Source organism: Gallus gallus, chromosome 17 (assembly GCF_016699485.2).
Source record: "Gallus gallus isolate bGalGal1 chromosome 17, bGalGal1.mat.broiler.GRCg7b, whole genome shotgun sequence".
Taxonomy (NCBI): Eukaryota; Metazoa; Chordata; class Aves; order Galliformes; family Phasianidae; genus Gallus; species Gallus gallus.
Window position 1 is genome coordinate 3,276,123 of NC_052548.1, and position 20,996 is coordinate 3,297,118.

The following is a 20,996-nucleotide window of genomic DNA, read 5'->3' on the forward strand; positions in this document are numbered from 1 at the left end:
GGGATGCACAGTTGGTCTGAGGGGACTCAGAATATGTCAGAATTCTGAAGGACAAACCAACCTGATCCCATTAACTTATGAAAACAGTTAAGGGAAAGCTTTTTTTGCTGCTAAAAGTTAGATTTGCTAATGGACAGGAGCAGATTCAAGCATTATTTCTTTGATTATATGACTGTGTCTTGTAGCATTGTTTGACGCATACAGTATGTCAGTTTCACAGGATTTGGGTTGTGTGGAAAAACCAGGTCATTTCTGTGGAAAGACAATGCATAAAACCAGAACAGCTGAACTATCTCACAAGATAAATAGGAGTAATAGGAGTATGTACGTGTTGGCTTTTCTTCATTCCATATGTAACTACTTGGACTTTCATGCTTGAGCTTTCACTGTGTGCACTTCAGTTACTCACTGTTTACTCACTTTCCTTGTTCTTGTGGATAGCTTAAATAGCAACAGGAGAGGGAACATGTGAGATGGACTGTAAATCCCCTAAAACCACCTACAACACCCCTCCTTAGGGGTACCAGAGTCACATAGGGAAAGCCAAACAATAGTGTGCCACTGATAGAAAGGGCATAATTTAAAAACAAGCTAATGAATTGATCTTTTTTCCTCTTATCTCCAAAGAATTTGTTGGTCCATGGCTGTTTTGCATCTGGCTGGTTGTGAGTTATAAGGTTTTGATATGGCAGTCTCCAATGGTTGCTATTGGTGAAGTCTATCCCTGACGGTTAAATACCATCCCGATGAATCTGCTACAACAAAACATGCTTTTGTTTCACTGCAGTCCTGTCAGTGGCAAATCTCAGGCTTCTCTAAGACAAAAACGTCACCTTTTGGATTCCACATGGCATGTTTCTTATTGTGTTGTTTATTTAGAAAGATAATTTCTATTTCCTTTATCTTTTACAAGTGAGTGTCTTCGTTTTATCTGCAAAGAATGTAAGAGCACGTGCAGGGTGAATCACGTTTATTTTTGTTTCCTTACACAAAATTATAGCTGCTGTAGTTGTCACTATTAGTTTAATTTAAAGTAATAATAAAAACAGCAGAATAATTCTTTTGATTGCTGACTTTTCAGTTGCCATTGCCCTTTGAATGACTTTATGTAATACTCAAACAAAACATACACTGAAGTCCTCCCTGCTTATTGAGTTTTAGTCTTAAGGTTGATTTGAAGTTATTTGGAGCTCTCTCTCCCTCTCTCTATATATACACGTACATGCATATGTAATGAAGGATCCAAGAGTAAGGAAAAGCTCAAGTGGCTCTTTACAAATATTGGCACCAGCCAAGTGCACATTTCTGAGCTGGGCATGTAGTGACATGATCCCCAATTGTTCAGGCTTCTCATACACGCTCAGGCACTGCATCTCTTCCTGTTCAAAAACACTGAGGTATTTATGTGGCCATGTGGTTTTAGGGCCTCTTGGCTGCATCTCAACACTTGCTAGAAGGGAAGTGTCCCCTGCAGCGTTCTGCTGACTGCTGAGCACTTTCCAGCTCAGAATTCCAATGTTCGCAGCAGCCACATCTGCCTCCATCACCCCTTTAACACCCAGAGCCACGGGCTGCATTCGGTCATTTTCCACACAGATGTGTTTGATTAAAGACACATTTTGCTGCATTATGAATCACGATGTGTTTATTCGGGAAAACGCTGCCTCCCCACCCCCACCTCAATATTTAAACTGAAATAATTAACAAAATATTTTTTTATTTGACACCATACAATGACTTTGACGTGTCTATTGCTAAAGCCCCCCAGTGCACTGTCTCACAACACAGGCTTATATATGAAAAAATACCCTTTACATATAAAGGTTCTGATATTCTGCACACAATCTGCTTGCCAAAGGCAGAAGTTCTGCTCTTCCACCACTGACAAGCTTGAGGAACTCAGCTGAAGCCCCTGGAATTACATTCATATAAAGTATTAACAAATCACATGTTCTCATATTTAAACATGAAACTTATTCTACCTCTTAAGCATAAGCTTTAGAAATACTTATTTTTAGAGGGTTGCTTAAGTCAAAGCACACTCACATTCTTGGAGTCTGAGCATCAGTAGAGCTCATTTGACCCTTCAAACTGGGTTTTATCCAAATTCTTCACATTTCTGTGGTTTCTTTTCTTTTTTTTCTCCTTTATATTTCTTTTTCTCTGAACTCTTAGTACTGAATTGGTGCTTAATTACAAGATGCTGCTCTCCCCCCATCAGTTCTGGATGAGTCCAAGCAATATGCAGTGCCGGGAATGAAATGACCCAAGTGGGAAAGAATTCTTTGCACCCATACATCCAACAACTTTCCCAGATGGCATTGGTGTTTGCACAGTTATCCTCTGCTGGAGAGCCATGGGCTTTTCAGGAGTCTCACAGTCTCACTGCACTCCACAGGAAGCTGTAGGAAGTGCCCATAAGGGATCAGGCCACGGATTAAACAATTGTTGAATTCTGATGTTTTGACTGGAGATGATGAGAGCCAGGGCTTAGTGGACTCAGTGAAGACTCAGTCACCATCTGACAGTGTTTAATATAGGCAGCTAATTTGGGTGCTGTGACTCACCTCCTGAAAGCTCTTGCTTCAAGCCGGCTGTATAGGGAAATGGTAATCCTAAATTTAGATGCTGTGAATGTGGTTGAAGGGAAATGGTGTGCTAATACCTGCAGGATATGGCATCTCAGGAAAACATGATGAATTTACTCATGGTGTACAACATCCTCATCTTGCAACAGAGGAGGGTAGCAGCTGCCTGTGAGCAGCCCTTGCAGCCCAGAGGTGATGCTGAGTGCAGAGGGGATGAAGGCTCTGGCCCCATTGCAGGGACTGTGTGCCAGGAGCTCTGGGCTTTCACTCTCCTTGAAGACATTTGAACTTCAGAACATGCTGTGCCATTCTGCTTTGGTCTCTACTCTCACCCACCCCAAACCTTCAAGCTCCCCAAATCTGTTTTGAAAATGGTCACTGGGGATTTTTAAACATGAACTCATCTGGGTGGGGGCACTGCTGCAGAACAGACTCAGCCAAAACACTTTTCCAAGACTCTGCTTCCTCACAGTTCATCGTGTTTTCTTCCAGTAGTCCTACAGCCACCATGAAAAGGGGTTTTGAGGTCATAGAGTGCAACCCATGCTGTCACAAGGGTTGCTTGTCAGGATTTGCCTTCTACAGCTCTTCTACAGAATCTGCCTTTGCTTTGAGGCTTTCCCTTGCCCTTCACACTCAACACGCGTTGTTATCACTTCCACTTTGAGGAGATGCATCAACCAGAGTTCCCCAAAAGGCTCCTCACTAACTTTGCTTTTTAATTGGTTATTTATGCCAATTAGCCCCCTTCTCCCCTTTACCGCGGAATAGAGTGCTTGAAAAGAAATTGCATCTAATACTGAACTATGAAGACTAACATTCTGAAAAGGAGTAGATTAATTCAAGAGCATGGGCTCATGGCTGAGGATCCTCAAGAATGCTGTTTGCTCTCCAAAGGAATCTGTACATGTAAGAGGAGCACAGAACCAGGTGGGTGCATGGCCAAAGGTCAGTGGTGTGGATCCAGGTGGGATCTTTAGAAGAGGAGCGTTCATTCTGGGGTAGTACACAGCCCCTGGATTGGCTTATAGCACAGCGATGGATTCCTCTCTCAGTGACTGCAATTTCCTCTGTCTGGGAAATGTGGAAAAACATAAAATGAAACAAAACCACAAGCCAAGTGAATGCAAATCTCCATGTCCTCTGTAAGCACTCGTGCAGCCTGACAAACGAATGTGTGTCAGATAAGCCATGATCTCATTTTCAGATCTGAGCTCTGAGAAGTTTGGGTTCAGGCCAATTCCACAGGGGGTGTCGCTGAGCCTTCTGAAGTGCAGTCCATCTTGGACTCAAAGCCTCACAGCTTTGGGGAAGTTCAGCTCCAACTCTACAATCTCTGATATCAAACTTGATTTGACTTTCATTTGCTGCCCCTGGGTGAGCTTGGATGGAAGTGAATTGCACTGGCTTGACTTCTGTTTAAGTTTCCTACTCAAATTTCTTACGGCACTTAACAACAGCCAGAATTAAGACAGTAATACACATTTTTTTTTTCTGTCAACCAGGTCACAAATAATGGCATATATCAACACCGGCAGGTGGTTCTTCTTCAAGCAAAATACAGTCCAAGAGTGCGGTCTCTTCTGAGAAGGGTGTGATGCTGCTGCTTCCTCCCTGGCCAACTTAGCAATAAAGCAGGCACACATAAAGCTGCACATTTGCCACATCTGAGAAGCAGGGGAGGAATTTTCAGGTTTTATCTGTCACTTCAGCACTGCCACTGTCCACTCCTTGGAGCATCCAGGGCTCAGGGAAGGGCAGGTTGGGGTGAGCAGAGCCAGTGGGAAGCTGAGACCATGGGACCAGGTCCTTGCCCAGAGCGTTGTCATGGACATTGCTGAAGAGCCATGGCACTGTGCAAGGATCAGCCCAGATTTATTTACTTCTTTAGTTGTTGTCAAAAATAAACTGCCCCAAAGAACCGGGAAATAAGAGAAGGAAAAGTGATGAAAGAATGAAGTGACTTGGAGAATGCCAGAAAGCAAGGAGGCTGCTGCTTGCCTCGGGGCCTCGCTTCAGTGAGAGCTATCTAAGAGTTTTACAACCAATGGCATGACTGCACTGTATTAATGGACCCTCTTTATGGCTCTAATTTATTCTTAGTTCTCAGAGGCAATGGAGTAGAGGCCAAATAGTTTTATCCCTCGGTATTAAAAAGCCACAGGCTGAGAAGCTTAGTGCTGCTTTGTCAGGATTTTCTCCATCTGGCAAAATAATAGAATAAAATGATCCTATGAAGCGAGCTCCTTTAGTTTTTAAAAGAATGGGCTTTCTCTTTCAATTCAAAGCACTTAGGGAACGGTGGGGGTGGAGGAAGTAAACAAATATTTTCATTCATTAGCTGCCTTCTCAATATTCAGGAACCATAGCTCCTAACTGCCAGACTTGCTGACACTTCTCTGGACATTGGTGGTCCTCGTCAAGGCTGTGGCAGATAGAAGTTAAAAATCTCTTCCAAGATGGGAAAGATTGATGGGGTCCAGAGGGATGAGGCGATGGCAGTGGAGGTGACAACAACATGGACATGTGAAGGGGATTCTTGAAAGTTTCTTTAATGTGGAAAGAAAAGAAGAAAGCATGAATTTTGGTTTATTTTCTTTTGGTCATTAATAGCAGAAGGAATTTTTGTTTTCGTCAATGTTTATCAAAATAGAAAGCAGATATCCATGGCAGTGAGTCAGCCTGACTATTCCTGACCCTTTGAAAGGTTCTGAAATCACCTGGTCAATGGATTGAACCCTCAAGAATGCACCAGGAAATATCACAAGCAGAAAATTCCATGAGAAGCATTTTGAGTATGCTCACACAAACTGATCATCAGATAAGCCCAAACAATGAAAGACTTCCGGGGCTTTGGAAGCCAGAAACTGATTTCTAAGCTAAATCCGTGACTAAAAGTTTTGGTGTGAACAGTTCACCCATTCTTAGTCATGTGAAAGGTAGAATAAACAGTACCTGAGGGAAAAAGCTGGATGCCAACAACAACAGGTCGTGGTAGAACCCCAGTGATGAAGGGAGAAGAGGAAAGCCCGGATCCTTGGCAACTTTTTCATACATTCTCTCATGATGAGAACCGGATTTTAAATAAAAGCCTGTGTTACTGAAATTCACAGAGTACGAGGGCCTGAGGTGGCTTGCATCATTCATTACCTCATAACTCAAAGAAGATCAAATGAAGTCTGGACTGTCCGAATGTCAAGGCTCGGAGCTGAGGGCCAGCTCTGAAGTCATCCTTGGGAAAGTTGAAACCTCAGATCTAAATCTTGGATTTTCCAACAGTTCAGATGTTGGGATGTGCTTGCACAGCACTGTGCTGTCGTGTCACCCAGGGAACTGCCAAGCAGGGCATGATTTGGGGGAAAAGTATCATAACAAACTCCTTTGTTACGTGGCACAAGAAGATCATTTTTTAATATTAATTATGGAAAGGTCTAGAAGTTCCAGGTGAGAACAGAGGCTGAACATGGTGCATATACAAAGGCTCTGCCCCAAAGAGCTTAATATTAAATAGAGAAGATGGATAAATAGTGAAAAGGAAAACACTTGGAACTAAACTGCATAAAGTTTGTAGCAGAATGCAGCACAGAAACGTTTGGTGAGTCCCCAATCTCCTACATCCTGTCCCAGAGTTTTAGCCACCAGCTTGGGAGTCAGCAACTTCCTCTTTCCTCAGTATGATCTATCCATAAACTTGCTCCAGAGTTGTGGTTGCATGCTTCAGTTGAAAATAAGCCTTAAGTTAAAAGCCTTAATTACAAGCGTTGGTTGTTAAGGTCTTTTGGAACGACCGTGTCAAAATGCTATTCCATAAAATTCAGATCAAAAGGATTTCCCCATCTCCTGAGCACAGGCACTCTGCCAGCAGTGCCTTAGCCAAGAAGTTTTGATAATGTGTGCTCTTCCCATAATCTGGTTGCATTTCGGTCTGTGTTTGCACTGCATTGCTTGGATGCTGCCACATCCGTGCTGCTGGATCTGCTGTCCAACAGCAACCCTAGCATGACCAAACCAGAGCAACCCGACCTCTGCCAGGTGCGGATATTGCAGTGTTTTAAGATTGCATTCTGGGACACAAAGTTCCTCATTTACCCTAGCGATGAGGTAAGATAGGAAATGTAAAACAAGGTGTAGCCTAGTAAAAGCAGGCTGCTGTCATCAGAGGAAGACAGAGAAAGTCTGTGCAGCAGTGGGGAGTCAGAGAGCTTCTTGCATCTCACTGCTGTACCTCAGCACCCCGAGCACGTTATCATTGGGGAGGTGAATTTCATTCAGGAATTTAGGATGGCTGAGTGTTAATGATATCCGGTCCTTCTCTTTCAAGTATGTCAAATGGAGCTGGAACAAGGTCTTAAAATTCTTTTCTTGGCACGAGTCTGATGCACACCACGTGGACAACGTCTGCCTGTTGACTTCGTTGTTGATAAGGAGCTCTATCTTGAGGTCTGTGGGGCTGTGGGAACAGTTGGCAAAGTGGAAGTTCAGGTGGCAGTAGATCAGGTAGAGGCCCTGCTTGCGGATCACCAGCTCCTCGCTCTTGCACTGGATGTTGTCACATACACCATTGTCAGTCAAGCTCAGCTTTGACCTGTTTACTGAGTTTGACACTAGAAAGAAAAGCAAGGACACTGTAAAGCGAGCCGATGAACTTTGGTGGCCTAAATTCAGTGTTATGGATGTGCAGTATGGTCAATGGAGACACGTGCTCTGCGGTTTTCCCAATGGAAACTACTCTTGGAGAGGGCCCTGGTGCGTGGCTGAGCACTCATGGGTGGATTGGGGTGTTGAAGGGTCCCAGGGATTGTGCAGCCCCTTGGGAAACCCGAGATGGGGAGGTGCAGTGAGAAATGGCCTTCTGCAGTACTTAGGGGGAATAATGGAGACATGTATTCCCAAGTTCGTGTGGGGAAGGTATCTAATTATTTACTGTCTCTTTTGAAGTTAAAGGAAATGTTTATGTGATTGGATAGAGCTCCCACTGACCTCTCATGTATGCAGCAGCTCCCTTGGCCGGGACATTCTGTAGGATTCTTAAATAGTCTTCAGAGGTGTTCCCTGAAGGAAACAACACAGTAGGTGAGCACTCCTGATTTCTTTGTGCTGTCAAACAGTCAGAGTCTGGCACCACACTCAGTACCACCAGGCTGGGTAAACACCAAAGGGAGGGGGTGGGATGGGACTGGATGGGATAAGATTGGATGGGATGGGATAGAATCCTTTAGGAGCTCTTCCTTGTGCTCCCTAAGAGCTTGCTTGTGCTGTGCCCACTGAGCTCCCTGGGATGATGGATGAGCTGAGCAGCCAAACTCAGCTTCAATGCATGGAATGCTGCTCCGTGCTATCACCAGAGCTGTGTTTATTTTCACCTAGGCTGGTGATGTGAGACTGTTCTATTCTCCTGGGCATTGACTGGCCTGGGAACGTCACTTTTCACCCATCCTCTTGGGTTTGGACCCGGATGATCTTTAAGGTCTCTTCCAATCTAAGCCATTCTATGATTCCTCACAACTGCACAATGGAAGATCCAAAGCAACACGCAGCAGCCCACATAGGCCTGAGAGCTGTTTCCTTCTGCTATGCTGGTAATACCTTGACCTCCACGCTGATCTCATAGCACCATAATGCTCTCGGTTCAGTAAAACCTGCATCTTAAAATGGCTCTTAGGGTACTCCGCCCCCTCCGTTACAATGTGGGTTCCAGCGGGATTCCGGTGCGACCTTTGGATCTGAGCGCTGCCCACAAGGGACACCCGGCCACCTCGGCCCCGCTGCTCGGCTCACGGCAGGAGGAGCTGCGGAGCGGTACCGGGGCGGGGAGGTACCGGGGCTGCCCCATCGCACAGCGCCCGAGAGCGGCGGCCGCGCGGTGACGGCTCCCTCCCACGGCCGCGCCCGGCTCTGCATTCCGGCTCTGCACCTCCGTACCTCATCCCTTCCCCGCATCCCGGCTCTGCATCCCTGACCCTGCAGCCCTCCACTCCCTTCCCCTTTTCACCTCTCTTCCAGCCATACGGAATCAGAATCGTTTGACGTAAGGGAAGGAACCCTTAAAGGCCATCTGTTTCTACTCCCTGCAGTGCACGGGGACACCCACAGCTCCATCAGTGCTCAGAGCCCCATCCAGCCTGACTGGGGGTGTCTGCAGGGATGGGGCACCACCACCTCTCTGGGCAAGCTGTGTGGTGCCTCACATGTCCACCAGCTTTTCCTAGGGCTTTCCTCCTCTTATCATACTGAACATTCACTGGGAGGCACTAATTATTCCTCCTTTATTCTCTGTGTGTATACAGTCCTGCACAGCCCATGTGCGTACGGACACAGGGACGAGTTGTACATTCAGGACAACAGAGAGATGCTATGGCATGGCACGGGGTGACATATTTCTTGTTCCTCACATATGGCATAGCAGGAATCTACTAAATCCAAAGTGCACAGAGAATCTCAATGTTCATTCCTGAAACTAAAGGTACAAGAAAGAACTTCAGACCCTTGCAATGTCTGCTTGGCCTGACTTTAAGAGGCGTTTGGTCAGGAGGATAGAGAAATCAAGGAGAAGCAGGTCCCACAACGTCCCACTGGTTGGTATTTTGAAACAGTGCACCCTTCGCACTCATTCTGTTGGAAAAGCAGTCTGTGCATGTCTTGAAAGAACAGTAACTTTCCTGTGATTTCATTAGCTGAAGCAGTTTGAGGGGAGCAGGTGCTCCCTGCCCTCCAACAGTGAGTAAGTCGTGCCTCAAACTCCCTTAGCTGTGCTGGAAATCCCCAGAGAAAAACCAAAGCCAACTTTCCTGATGACAGTCATATCAATATAGAGTATCAGTGCGCAGAGATGTGGAGCAGGATAGAAAAGAAGCCCTTCTGGTCCTTATTTCAGGCAGCAAGAGCAGCAATGGTAACAAGAGCCACTTGGAAATGCACAGCCAGGGCCCTGAGCCCTCTTGCATTACAAGATATCCTTCATAAAAAGACAATATTTATACAGAAACGTGGTGCCATGTGGGGGCTTTACTCTGTAAAGCAGAGAATCCCCTGCTGCTCAAGCAGACCATGCAAGCTGCAGCCTTGCAGCTTCTACCAGGTGAGAACAGCACTGTGCCTGCACACACACAGCCGGTGCTGCACGGAGCCCCTCCAGCCCTGAGCTGCTGCAGGCATCTCCTCAGCACAACCGTCACTGATGTGGCTGAGCTTCACACTTTCAAAGCTGTACTTACGTTCATTGATGTCAGCAAGTTTGATATGTGTGTGTTCAAAGCGTTTATTTGGTGACATCAGCTGTGTTTCTGAGAAGGCAAGTTATGGGAAAAAAAAAGGTATAGAGACATTTCCTGTCCTCGCTCCGCTGAGGCAGCTTATAACCATTTTCTAGTTTTATTTCTCAAGTAACTTCTTTTATCCGAATCATTTCAGCACAAGCCAGCAGAGACTGAAATTGCCAGAGCTGCAGGACTGATCGATGGATGTGTTCAATCACATCCCCTAATTGGCTCTGCACTGGCAGCAGTGTAAATCGGAAGTGATCCTGCTGAAGTCAATAGGATTATATCAGCTTATAAATGCGGTCAGAAGGAGGAAAAGCAAAGCCTCAGAGGGGTCTAAGCACCAAGGAGCCCCACTGGTTGCATGTCCACCATCAGACTGCTTGAAGGAAACCTGCTGATAAAGAAGGAGCCTTAAAGGAAGCTATCTAGGCTATTTTATCCTAAAGAAACTATCGGGTGATAATTCACTTCTGCCTTCCTGACGCCTTTTACCATTGGCTGAGCATCCAGAGTGGGCAGCCCACAGGGAAAGGGACAGGCTAATGTGCCCATAACACAGCTCTTCCCCACCACGCCAGTGGGGCTTGATAGTGCTGCTGCCCCCACTGCCTGCAGTGCAAAATGGGAAGAGCCTTGTGTTGAAGCAGCAGGCTGTGTCTGCTGACCAGGAGGAACCTGAATGCACCAGGACAGGGCTGGACCTGCTGCCAGCCAGGTCCAAGGAGAAGTGAATCCAACTGGGTACCCTCCTCACTGCTTGCTGCCTCAGTTTCCCCACTTGTGAGGTGGGAAGTGAAGAAAGGGAAGGGGAGTTCAGGGCAGTGAAATCAAGAGCTGGAAGTGGCACGAAAGAGCAAATCATCTATCCAGAGCCTGCTCACCCAGCAGCAAAAGCCCCACAGATGGTGTTTTTGAGAATCCTCCTTATCTCCAAAAACAGGAACTTCAGAAACATCTCTTTCTTAATTTAATGAGCTCTTCATATATGTATATATATACATATATATTCATCTAGTACCTGACCAATCTGTTGGCCTTCTATGATAGAGTGACGGCATCACTAGACAGAGGAAGATTAACTGATGTCATCTACCTGGATTTCTGCAAGACCTTTAATATGGTCCCACACCACATTCTTATCTCTAACTTGGAGAGGTATGGATTTGAAAGCTGGTCTGTTCAGTGGATAAAGAGTTGGTTGGATGGTCATAGTTGTGGTCAATGGCTCTGTGCCCAGGTGTCCCCCAGGGTTCCATCCTGGGACCATTGCTCTTCAACAACTTTATCAATGACGTAGACAGTGGGACCAAGTACACCCTCAGTGAGTATGCTGATGACACCAAGCTGAGTGGTGCAGTTGGTATAATAGAAGGAAGGGACGCCATCCAGAAGGACCTGGACAGCTTGAAAAGTGGGCCCATACGACCCTAGTGAGGTTCAGCATGGCTCAGTGCAAGGTGCTGCGCTTGGGTCGGGGCTCTAACATTCAGCACTTTTTAGCAATACTGATCAGCTCATTATTAATTAAACAAGCCCTCATTTTGACTAACTGGCATCAGTCTAGGTGTAGTTGCCCCTGGATGCTTGCTCAGGAGGATGCCTGTGCACTCTGTCTGGCATTTACAAGCCCAGACTTGCCAAACTTTGTTAAAATGAGAAAAACGGATCTTGCTGAGGGCAGACAGACCCTTACAGACTTCACAAACACACACGTCCTGAAGCTGATAAAGCTCAAACCTATATGCTCTAAATGTCAGGTGCCCGTTTCTGCAGAGCCCACGGCTCTGGGATCAGCAACACCCCATGATTTCAGTGGTTTGCAATGGACAGTTCCAGGCTGGAAGAGAATATTTTCAGAGGTTGAAAGTCGGTCCAGAACCATGGGGATGTGGCACTGAGGGCCATGGTCAGTGGGGATGGTGGGGGATGGGTTGGGGTTGGACGTGGTGATCTGAGAGGTCTTTTCCAACCTTCATGACTCTATGATTCCACATTTCTCTTTGTCTTGTATTTTCCTCTGTAAAATTAATCTACAAATACTTTCCTTCTGGCCCGTATTAATATGTGATTCTGTATTTATGAAACATAGATGAGTTTCCACAGAAAGAATATGTCACAAATATTTACTTTGTGTCAGCTTTAATTCCTTTCCCCTGTTGCTCAGGCACTCCACCAACAATGACACAGGTCTGCAGGAAGTTGCTATTGTTTCTTCACATCAACACTTAATTAGCTGACGTTGCATCTCAGCTGCTGCTTGCAGGTTGCTGCAAACCCATCCATTGAGGGCTGACAGCTGAGTCAGGAGCACAGACCTTCTGTAAGTCAGCCTTAGTGCCCACTGGTGTATAGCAAAGAATAGAACGTGATCTCACTGGAAATCTTAATGTGGTCAGAGCGTTTTTCCTGTTTTGGGATTACAGAATTAATTTGGGAAGAGGGTGTGCCTGCTTGTCTGGAGCACTCTGTGTGGCAATGCAGTCACAGAATCACAGAATGGCCTGGGTTGAAAAGGACCACAATGCTCATCCAGTTCCAACCCCCTGCTATGTGCAGGGTCACCAACCACCAGACCAGGCTGCCCAGAGCCACATCCAGCCTGGCCTTGAATGCCTGCAGGGATGGGGCATCCACACCTCCTTAGGCAACCTGTTCAGTGCGTCACCACCCTCTGTGTGAAAAACTTCCTCCTAATATCTAACCTAACCCCCCCCGTCTCCTTTTAAAACCATTCCCCTTGTCTGCCTTCAGTCCCCCTTCAGTCTGCCAGCTGAAGCTCAGCTGCTCCCACCATCAGCATGCTGGATGATCCTGCATCCCCATGAGCATCTCTGAGATGCTATGCACAAGCAGACACTCCCACCTTGCCCATCGGTAGGGACAGGGCTTGGAACAAGGCTCAGCGCCCAACCTTGGCCACTTTTCAACACAGGGCTTCAAGTCCTGTTGTGAACCAAATTACACTGTCAACACTGGGGCTGCTCAAGGTGCAGAGGTAGCAGCAAACAAATCCACAGCAACTCCGGGCTCAGCACAGTCCCTGTCCTGCAGTATGGAGTCCCAGTCTGTTGCTCTGCAGCTGCTGGATGGAACCTCGCAGCTCCTGCTTAGGAGTCAGCAAACGCTGCCTGGCAGAGCTCCCTGCTGTAAATTACCCGCTGGGATCAATTAATCAATTAGCTCTGCTTTATGCATTTTAAGAGAAAAATAAAAGACCATTGTAATTTGCTCACACTTTAACGCTCCATTACCCCGCCAGAGCTGTGCGACAGAACCTGATAGGCTGATAGAGCACCTGCACCCATTGCAGACAGCTTCCAGCAGCCCTTCCAGCCCTGTGGCATTTCTTTGTCATCCCCTCCTTGCTCTTTATGCTAATGGCATCATCTCAGATTCGGCAGCAGAATTCAGAGCGACGGGGAGCCTGCCATTGATATCGACCCAAAGGCAAAACGGGTTCTGCCTAATGAAACAACACCTTGTAAATTCCTGGAGAGAACAGGCTCCTGCTGCCTCGATGGGGAGAAGGAGCAGTCGGCATAGACTGTGAGGTTTGGAAATGCATATATGTATTTACACACTGAGATGCTCTTCTGGACTAGCGAGGCTTCTCCTTTCTACTCTGGGAACATCAGTGTCGCTTGAGTTTTGATTCACATTAACACCATTCACATTAACACCACATTAACCTAGCAGATGGCCCCTGTCCCTCCTCTGCCAATCTCTAGCCACCACTCCATGGCTTTCACTGCCCTTTTCCAGCTGGTGGTGGGACACTGCCATGAGAGCAGCACTTTGTGGGCACTCTAATGGGAAAAGAAAACCCCTCCGGTTCTACTGGACTTTTAATACACAACAGAGGATGGTGAGGCTGCTGAGAAGTTCTCTGAAAGGGCAGTGTGATGTGCAGGGACAGCGTGGTGTGGTATGAGGAAAGCCCAATGCAGAAGAGCCCTGGATTCAACACTTCTCCCAGTTTGAGTGCACATTGCCTAAATTCAGCATTACGTCACCTGTGTGCAAAAATGGAGGTGGGGAAAAGGACGGTTATGTGACAAGGGCTTTCTAGGCCTTGGATTTCAGTTTCCTGTGCTTCAGCTTTCCCATCTGTAGAGTGGGAGGTGATGCTGTCTCCTATCCTCCAGCACCAACTAGGAATCATCTTAGCAAGAACTCAGAATGCGGAGTGCCAGGGGCCGTGGAACCAAGAAGGAAATGGCAATGAAACAAATAGAGCTGCTCTGATCTACACTGAGGAAAAGCAGAATCTGTGTACGCTGTCTCTGCTGTCTGCTTAGAAAGCTTTCTCCTATTTTGGGCTCCCTATGTCCATGCTCTGCCTGTTTAAATTCCTGCTCCTTGCCTCTTGCTGCATTTCTGCACTTTCCTCTATTAGACCTGCCCCTTCCCTCTTTCCTTTCCCCCACAAATGAGTAAGAAATACATAACTCTGTCTCTGTGGGAGACAGACCAGAGGAGTTCAAGAGGAGATCATGTTGTTTTGAAGTATGTCCTGGCACAGTGCCTTCCTCAGCCATGCCCTGCTTTCCGGAGGTACTGAGTAATTCAAAATGTTATTCAAGATGTTGTTTTCTTTTTTCCTTTCTTTTTTTCCACTGCCTTGGCTTTTCACCAAGAAATGCCTTTATGTGCAATGTGCACAGCTGCCTTGCTCACGATCCTGGGCAATATCTGCATTACAGACAGAGTGAATGGCACGGACTGTCAGGTTCGGTGTCTTACCTTTGCGGATCCGTTCTGTGCTGCCCTCTGTGGCAGGATCAGCCGCCTGAAAGAGATGTGGGAGAGGGGGTGGTTATTCTGGGAGCGGAGCACTGCTGTGTTCAAGCAGATCGCTGCTTTACTGCTCAATCTACTAGTTTCCATCACGCTGCTGGAAGGCAGTGCAGAGACAGCACCAGGCCTTAAGGAGTGAAGGGCTCCAATAGAGCATCACAGGGCAGGGACTGCCGAGGAGCACTCCTTTAAGCTCTCTGCACTTGGCCACATTAGAATTACAGAATCATAGAATTATTAAGCTTGGAAAGGACCTCTAGGACCATCAAGTCCAACCATCAACCAATCCCAACATGCCCACTGACCACGTCCCTCAGTGCCACATCTCCACAGCTCCTGAAAAACTCCTTCCTCACTCATTCCTTAACACAGTCTATACAAATCCGTTTTACTGATGTAGTAATTCTCTGATGTGTGGCTTTTGTTGGGGTTGTCTTGGAAGCAGAAGTCCTGAAAGCTCCAATGTGGCTTTCAAACCTTGGAGAAGGACAGAGTGGGACTGGACACCCATCAGAGCCAGTGGGATTCATCTGTGGTCCTGCTTCTGTTTCTGAGGTCTCCTGGCAGAGATGAGGCAGACTGCATACATGGGAGACAGCTTCAGCCATGGTGGGCTGGAGATCTCAAGGGCTGGAGACCTCAAGGGACTTAAAACATGAGTACTTTATTTCTGGGTGTAAGTGTAACATGTGGTAGGGGGAGAAAGAAGATATTTGAACAGTGATATAAGCCATGTTGTGACCATTTCTGATACTTAATGTTATGGCCTTAGATGTTGAAGAATACATCCAATTAGACTTTGGCCTAACCATAGTTGAAGTGCAGAGTCATGTCTGCTCTAGGCAAAGCAGTGTTATCATTTGGTCTAACAGCAAAACATTGCGTACCACAGATAGAGACTGTGTAGCTGCTTCATGATTTGGGTATCTCGTATTTGTTTGCCTGTTTTCTCTTCTCAAACTTATGTAAGGCCAGGGAACAGTTATCTGTTGCTGAGCCAAAGACTTTCTCCAGGTGATCCTCTCAAGGTATGCAGGAAGGCTGCTGGGTTTGAAGCTGAATAGGAACCTAGATCTGTAGTCTGGCAAATTTGGCATTTACAGGCCTTGTGGTCCTCTGTACAACATCCTCCCTCCAGAAATCTCCAGGTTCCTCTACACACATCTCATCAGATATTGGTCTGAGAGCAGTTCTGACTGACAGTATTGCACAGGAGAACCTGCTGGATCCTCTCTGCTCATGTCCTGGACCCCCGTCTCTATCACACACACTCAAGGCATGGGAAGGTGTCCAATGCAATGTATGAGCATTTCTGTACTCTGCAAGGAATTAAAGGCCTTTATAGATGGGACAAAGAGATGCTGTATCCCCAGCTAGAGTATGCTGAATGATATCAGGCAGTGAATCCACCACTGCCTGCCCAGTGCTCAGTATGGTGATGGAGACATCGTCAGGAGGCATTGGCCCAACAGCCCTTCCTCAGAGACATGTAGAATGGGGCTGGTGGCTCACAGCTTGCTTTGTAGCCAGGGCAACAGGAGAAAAATGAAAATGAATTGACGTATCGTATCCTCACCTGGGAAGTTCCCCCGTGGCTGAAAACAGCAGATACTAATGCAGTTTATTTTAGTGGCAATTGACGAGGCATGCAAATAAAGCTTTAGAGTTTTTCTTTGAAATACCACTTAGCATTGCTGTTTGCTAACAGCATATTGCTGTAATGGTGTAATGTGGAATGTAGAGACATGCACTTGTAGCTCAAGGAAGCTACATTCTACAACCCCAGCTCAGGAACAATTCAGTACAATAAATTCACCCTGGTGTTGACAATGAAGGGTCTCAGTCCTCACTTGGCAACAGAAGAATTCTGAGTTTGCTCGATTAGAGAAAATAATAGTCAAGTGCAAAGGAAAGTCATTTCTTTCTTCCTTCCCTTAAACATTTACAAGTAATTTTCCCAAGCTGAGACACACTGGTGCTGTTATAGAATCACAGAATACCCCGAGCTCAAAGGGACCCACAGGGATCGCTGAGCCCAACCTCAGCCCCACGCAGCACCACCCAACCCCCAGCCCTATGGCTGAGAGCGGTGTCCCAGCACTCCCTGAGTTCCAGGGCTGTGCCCACTGCCCTCTGGGGCACAGCCATTCCCCAACCCCACCGGGCCCCCCCCAGCAGCTCCATGCCATTCCCTTTGGTCGTTGCCATGCTCAGGCTCAGGATGCTCTGGTTCATTCAACCCGAGGTCTCTGAATCACCTATCTGCCTCTTGACAGCCCAAGATAACACACCTCCAAAATACAGTCCCCCAGAAATGAGCCCAGGAGCCAGGCTCCTCCAGGCATGCATCCCACAGGTCCCGGCTGCAGATGCTGGGTACGTTAATTAATCCCTATTGACCGTGGATGGCCTAGCAGGAGGAAAAGGGATGGTACTTTGGGTGTTCAACAAGTGGGAAAGCTGCTGTCAACGAGCAACTGCCAGAGTTTTCTCCTTTTTGTCAGGGCTGTCCACCAGAGGGGGCCAGCAGGCTCATATGGGACAGCCCATGGCAGGGAGTGCACAGCCCGTGTGGTTGGGAGGTTGAAAATAGGACCGTGACAAAATGCAGAGCGGTGACGGGCTGTCCCAGATTTCACCCAAAATCCATTCACAGAGCTGCAGCCCATGGGCTGGGTGTCCAATACAGCATAGCCTGCGCTACAGTGTAAGATCTCATTAAGATTGCATGCCCTACAATTACTTTCATCCTTACTCTTTCACTGATTTTCACTCCATGATAGAGAGATCATATTAAATCTATATTCTCTCTGCATATATAGAGAGATCTACATAGATGTGTGTATGTGTATATATATACATGCATACACGAGAGCAGTGGGCTGCAGTAGGCAGAAGTGTAGGCTTTGGGGCCCTTCTAACAGCGTTAAGAAGGAAAATGCAAGCTAAGGTCTTCTCTGCAGCAACTGTTCTTATCTGAGAGAAAAACAAAAGTCAGTTCTGAGAGATGTAGATCAGTGAATGGCCCGATGCCAGCTGCTTCTGCAGATGAAAGCTGAGAACTGAACTGACTTCAGTTCTGAAGGCTGCTCCAAAAAATGCCCCTTCCCAGGTCTAAGCACCAATGTGCTTTCTTGGTGCTGTGCACCAATGCCTTTCTTGAAAACAAAATATCAAAGAGAAAATTTCTTGGGGGGCTGGAAAATGCCAGGCAATGAATAATGTGTGTTATAACTGATGCTAGATTCAGAGAAACAGCTTTGGAACAATGGTTGGATTTTGTTGCTGTTGTTGTTCTGGTCTTTCACATATATTTCTCTTACTCAGAACACCTGGATTTTGGGTGAGGGAAGAGCCTTGCTTCTACACAGTTTGATTTCCCCCTTCTCAATATGCCCTCCTTCACCCTGAATTAGGCAAGCGCAAATTCATCAAGGAGGTGAAGAAAGATGAGCAGACAGCTTCCACGTCCCTGCAATGGGGCGAGGGGGCTGCGTGTTCTGCATGCCACCGGATGCCTCCACTCAATGCAGCGGCAGCCAAGACATGGGTCACCAGGCCAGCACTGTGCCTGTGGTCCACACACAGAACCCATCTGACAGCTGGAGAGAAAACCGGATCACCCTGAAGGGTTGATCACGGAAAATGTTGACCCTCTCTTGAGAAAGTACAAAGGAAGTAACGAAGCCATCTGGTGATGGTGTGTTCCCTACAGCAACTGGACTCATTGCCCACTGGACTCCCATAACCACACAACTCCCAGCCCTGGAGCTGCTGGAGTCAATGCTATGGGATGCTCAGCCCAGCCGTGACTGCAGTCCCCAAAGAAGATTCTGCCCAGCCTTACACTGCCACTGTCACCAGGAGCCCATTGGTTTTGGAGCAAGCCCTGGTGATTCTTGAGGAGCCTCTCACACAGGATCAGAATCTCACACTTACTCCCTGGTCTATCAGTTCAAGATGGAGATGGATGGAGAATGACCAGATGATCTTAAAGGTCTTTCCCAGCTTTAATGATTCTGTGACTGCTGTTTCTGGACTGAGGGTCTCTTGGTTCTCCAGGAACAAGAAGTGAGCTATGTTTTTGCTGCCCAGTTCCCCTCGTATTGTAAAACTGCAGCTCTTTTTCTAACATTTCTCTCCCCCCTCAGCTTCCTGCCTTCTCGTTCAGCCAAGCTGTGTTTCCAAAGCAGCTGCAGTAATGCCATTACTCTTTTAAATGAAAATCTCAACTCCTTCAGTAATATTGTTCCTCTGGCAACTGGTCTAACTGCATTTATCCTGATGGAGAGGTAATTTAATGCTTACTTTCATAATAAGCACAAATGAAAGCTTAATTGTATAGGAAAGCTCTGGCAATTCTGTAATTATCCAAGCTGTTGTTTTAAAGATCTCCCTTAATATCCCAATATTTATCACCTGAAACCCCCCATGTCTCATTCTAACTGTGCACAAACTGCTTCCCTTTTGGAAGAGCCCTGATTTCAGGTAAATGACTCCTCACTGGTACAACTTAAAGAAGCATCAGTCAAGCTTTAGTGGCTTAATTTCTTGGTAATGTGCATACACAGACACACAAATTGTACACACAATTTAGTAAGAGAAAACATTGTGCTGAGGGATCATATTTTGTTTTCCATGGCCAGCTCCCTTCAGCAGCCCCATGCTGGTGCTTTCCTTCTTTGAACCTTTGCGGAGATCCTTCAGCACTCAGATTTTTTGTGTAAAGGCTATAACATTTCTAATGTGGCGTTTTACTCCGGTAAAGTTCTTTCCTGTCTCCAAGGACAACCCATGAACAAAGGCGACACACAAGCCAGGTATCACACACTGAGGCACTGATGTACTTCTGCTCCACTTCTATGAGCAAGCTGGACAGAAGGTAGATTGACTCTTGCATTATGAGCTTCCCACTTCCATTCTCAGAGAAGACACCACATGCTAGAAATTAACCCACGGAGGAAGGATTTCTTTTTCTGAAAATTCTTTCATCTCTCTCTTTGTTCTGCCTTTCTCTCCCCCTAATTCCTGTGTGAATTCACAACGGGGGGCAGAGACTGACCTTCCAGCCATAGGATAAGTTTTGGATTAGAGTAGAAGGTAATATTAAAAACAAACAAACAAAGAAAGAAACAAAAACCAAGAAGAAAAGAAAAAGACAATGAGTGAAGTGAAAATTGCTTACCGTCCTCCGGATAACTAAGACCATGATGGTGGCTAACGCAAAGACGAGTAACGCAACAAGGGTAGCAATGATGAAATACAAAAAAGTTTTGTTAGTGGCTCCAAGCCTTCTTGAAACGCTGTCTTCATTCACATGCATGGCTGATTCATGGGAGTCTTTCATCTGAAAAAGTGTTTGCTCTTGTGCCAAGCACCTTCTTATATAGCTGTCAGGGTACTGGTCTGTATCTCCCCTTGATCAGGTTCAGGTCGCAGCCCATCTCTGTTCCTGGCAGGATTTTCCCCATCATCCTGGCTCATGTGATCTGGAAAAAAAACTTCATCACTTGTGGTACACAGAACGAGGGAGCTGGGGGCGTGAAGCAGGTCGCAGCTGTGAGGAGGGGAAGGAGCTTCATGTTCGTGATCAGGGATTTCGCGACAGCAGTCTTGTGTGTTGCATCGGAGGTTTCTGATGTCAGAAGGTGAATAGTTACTAAGATCAGTGCCCCCTCCCTGCTACTGGCTTTCCGTGAAAAAGAGAGCTATGCAAATTTTGTTTCATTTTATACTCAGTGCAGCTATAGTTCGGTGCAGTACGTTGCCTGGAGCACTGCCTTCCTGTTGCACAGAGCAACCTCTTGTTCTCCTCCGTAGCATCCCAGTACTGTGATCTCCAGTGCTCTGCATTCAGAGATCATAGGATCATAAAGGTTGGGAAAGATCTCTAAGATCATCAAGTCCTACCATCAACACATCCCCACTAAAACATGTCATTCAGTGCCACACCTCCGTGTCTCTTGAATACCTTCAGGAGAGGTGACTCCACCACCTCCCTGGGCAGCCTGTGCCAATGCCTCACTGTTCTTTCTGAGAAGTTTTCCCTAATATCCAACCTGAACCTCCCCTGATGGAACTAATGCCATTCACTATTGTCCTATTGCTGTTACCTGGTAGATGAGGCTGACATCACCTTGCTACAACCTCCTTTCAGGCAGTTCTAGAGAGCAATGAGGTCTTCCCTGAGACCTCCTCTTCTCTGGACTGACCCATCCCAGTTCCCATAGACACTCCCCATCACACCTGTGCTCCAGACCCTTCACAGCTCCATTGTCTGTCTCTGGATACTCTCCGTTCAGGACCTCGATGTATTTCTTGTAGTGAGGGGCCCAAGACTGAACACAGC

The 20,996-nt window shown here is 46.7% G+C and overlaps 1 protein-coding gene across 1 annotated transcript; it reads right to left on the minus strand.

Annotated features, from left to right (window-relative positions):
* Positions 1-1,625: 1,625 nt before the first annotated feature.
* TNFSF8 (tumor necrosis factor superfamily member 8) lies at positions 1,626-20,323 on the minus strand. The gene is made up of 4 exons (NM_204409.2): positions 19,833-20,323; positions 14,594-14,639; positions 7,569-7,640; positions 1,626-7,192 (listed from the first exon to the last, which is right to left on the minus strand). The coding sequence occupies exons 1-4, from the start codon at positions 19,992-19,994 to the stop codon at positions 6,783-6,785; spliced, it is 690 nt and encodes a 229-aa protein (NP_989740.2). The 5' UTR covers positions 19,995-20,323; the 3' UTR covers positions 1,626-6,782.
* Between the last annotated feature and the right edge of the window lie 673 nt (positions 20,324-20,996).

Excerpts from the sequence above, each read along its gene's own strand:
- TNFSF8 (NM_204409.2), bottom strand. The coding sequence starts at position 19,994 with ATGAAAGACTCCCATGAATCAGCCATGCATGTGAATGAAGACAGCGTT. Across the intron at positions 7,641-14,593 it reads CACAGAACGGATCCGCAAAG|GGAACACCTCTGAAGACTAT; the intron begins GTAAGACACCGA and ends TGTTTCCTTCAG. Across the intron at positions 7,193-7,568 it reads AGCTGCTGCATACATGAGAG|TGTCAAACTCAGTAAACAGG; the intron begins GTCAGTGGGAGC and ends TTTTCTTTCTAG.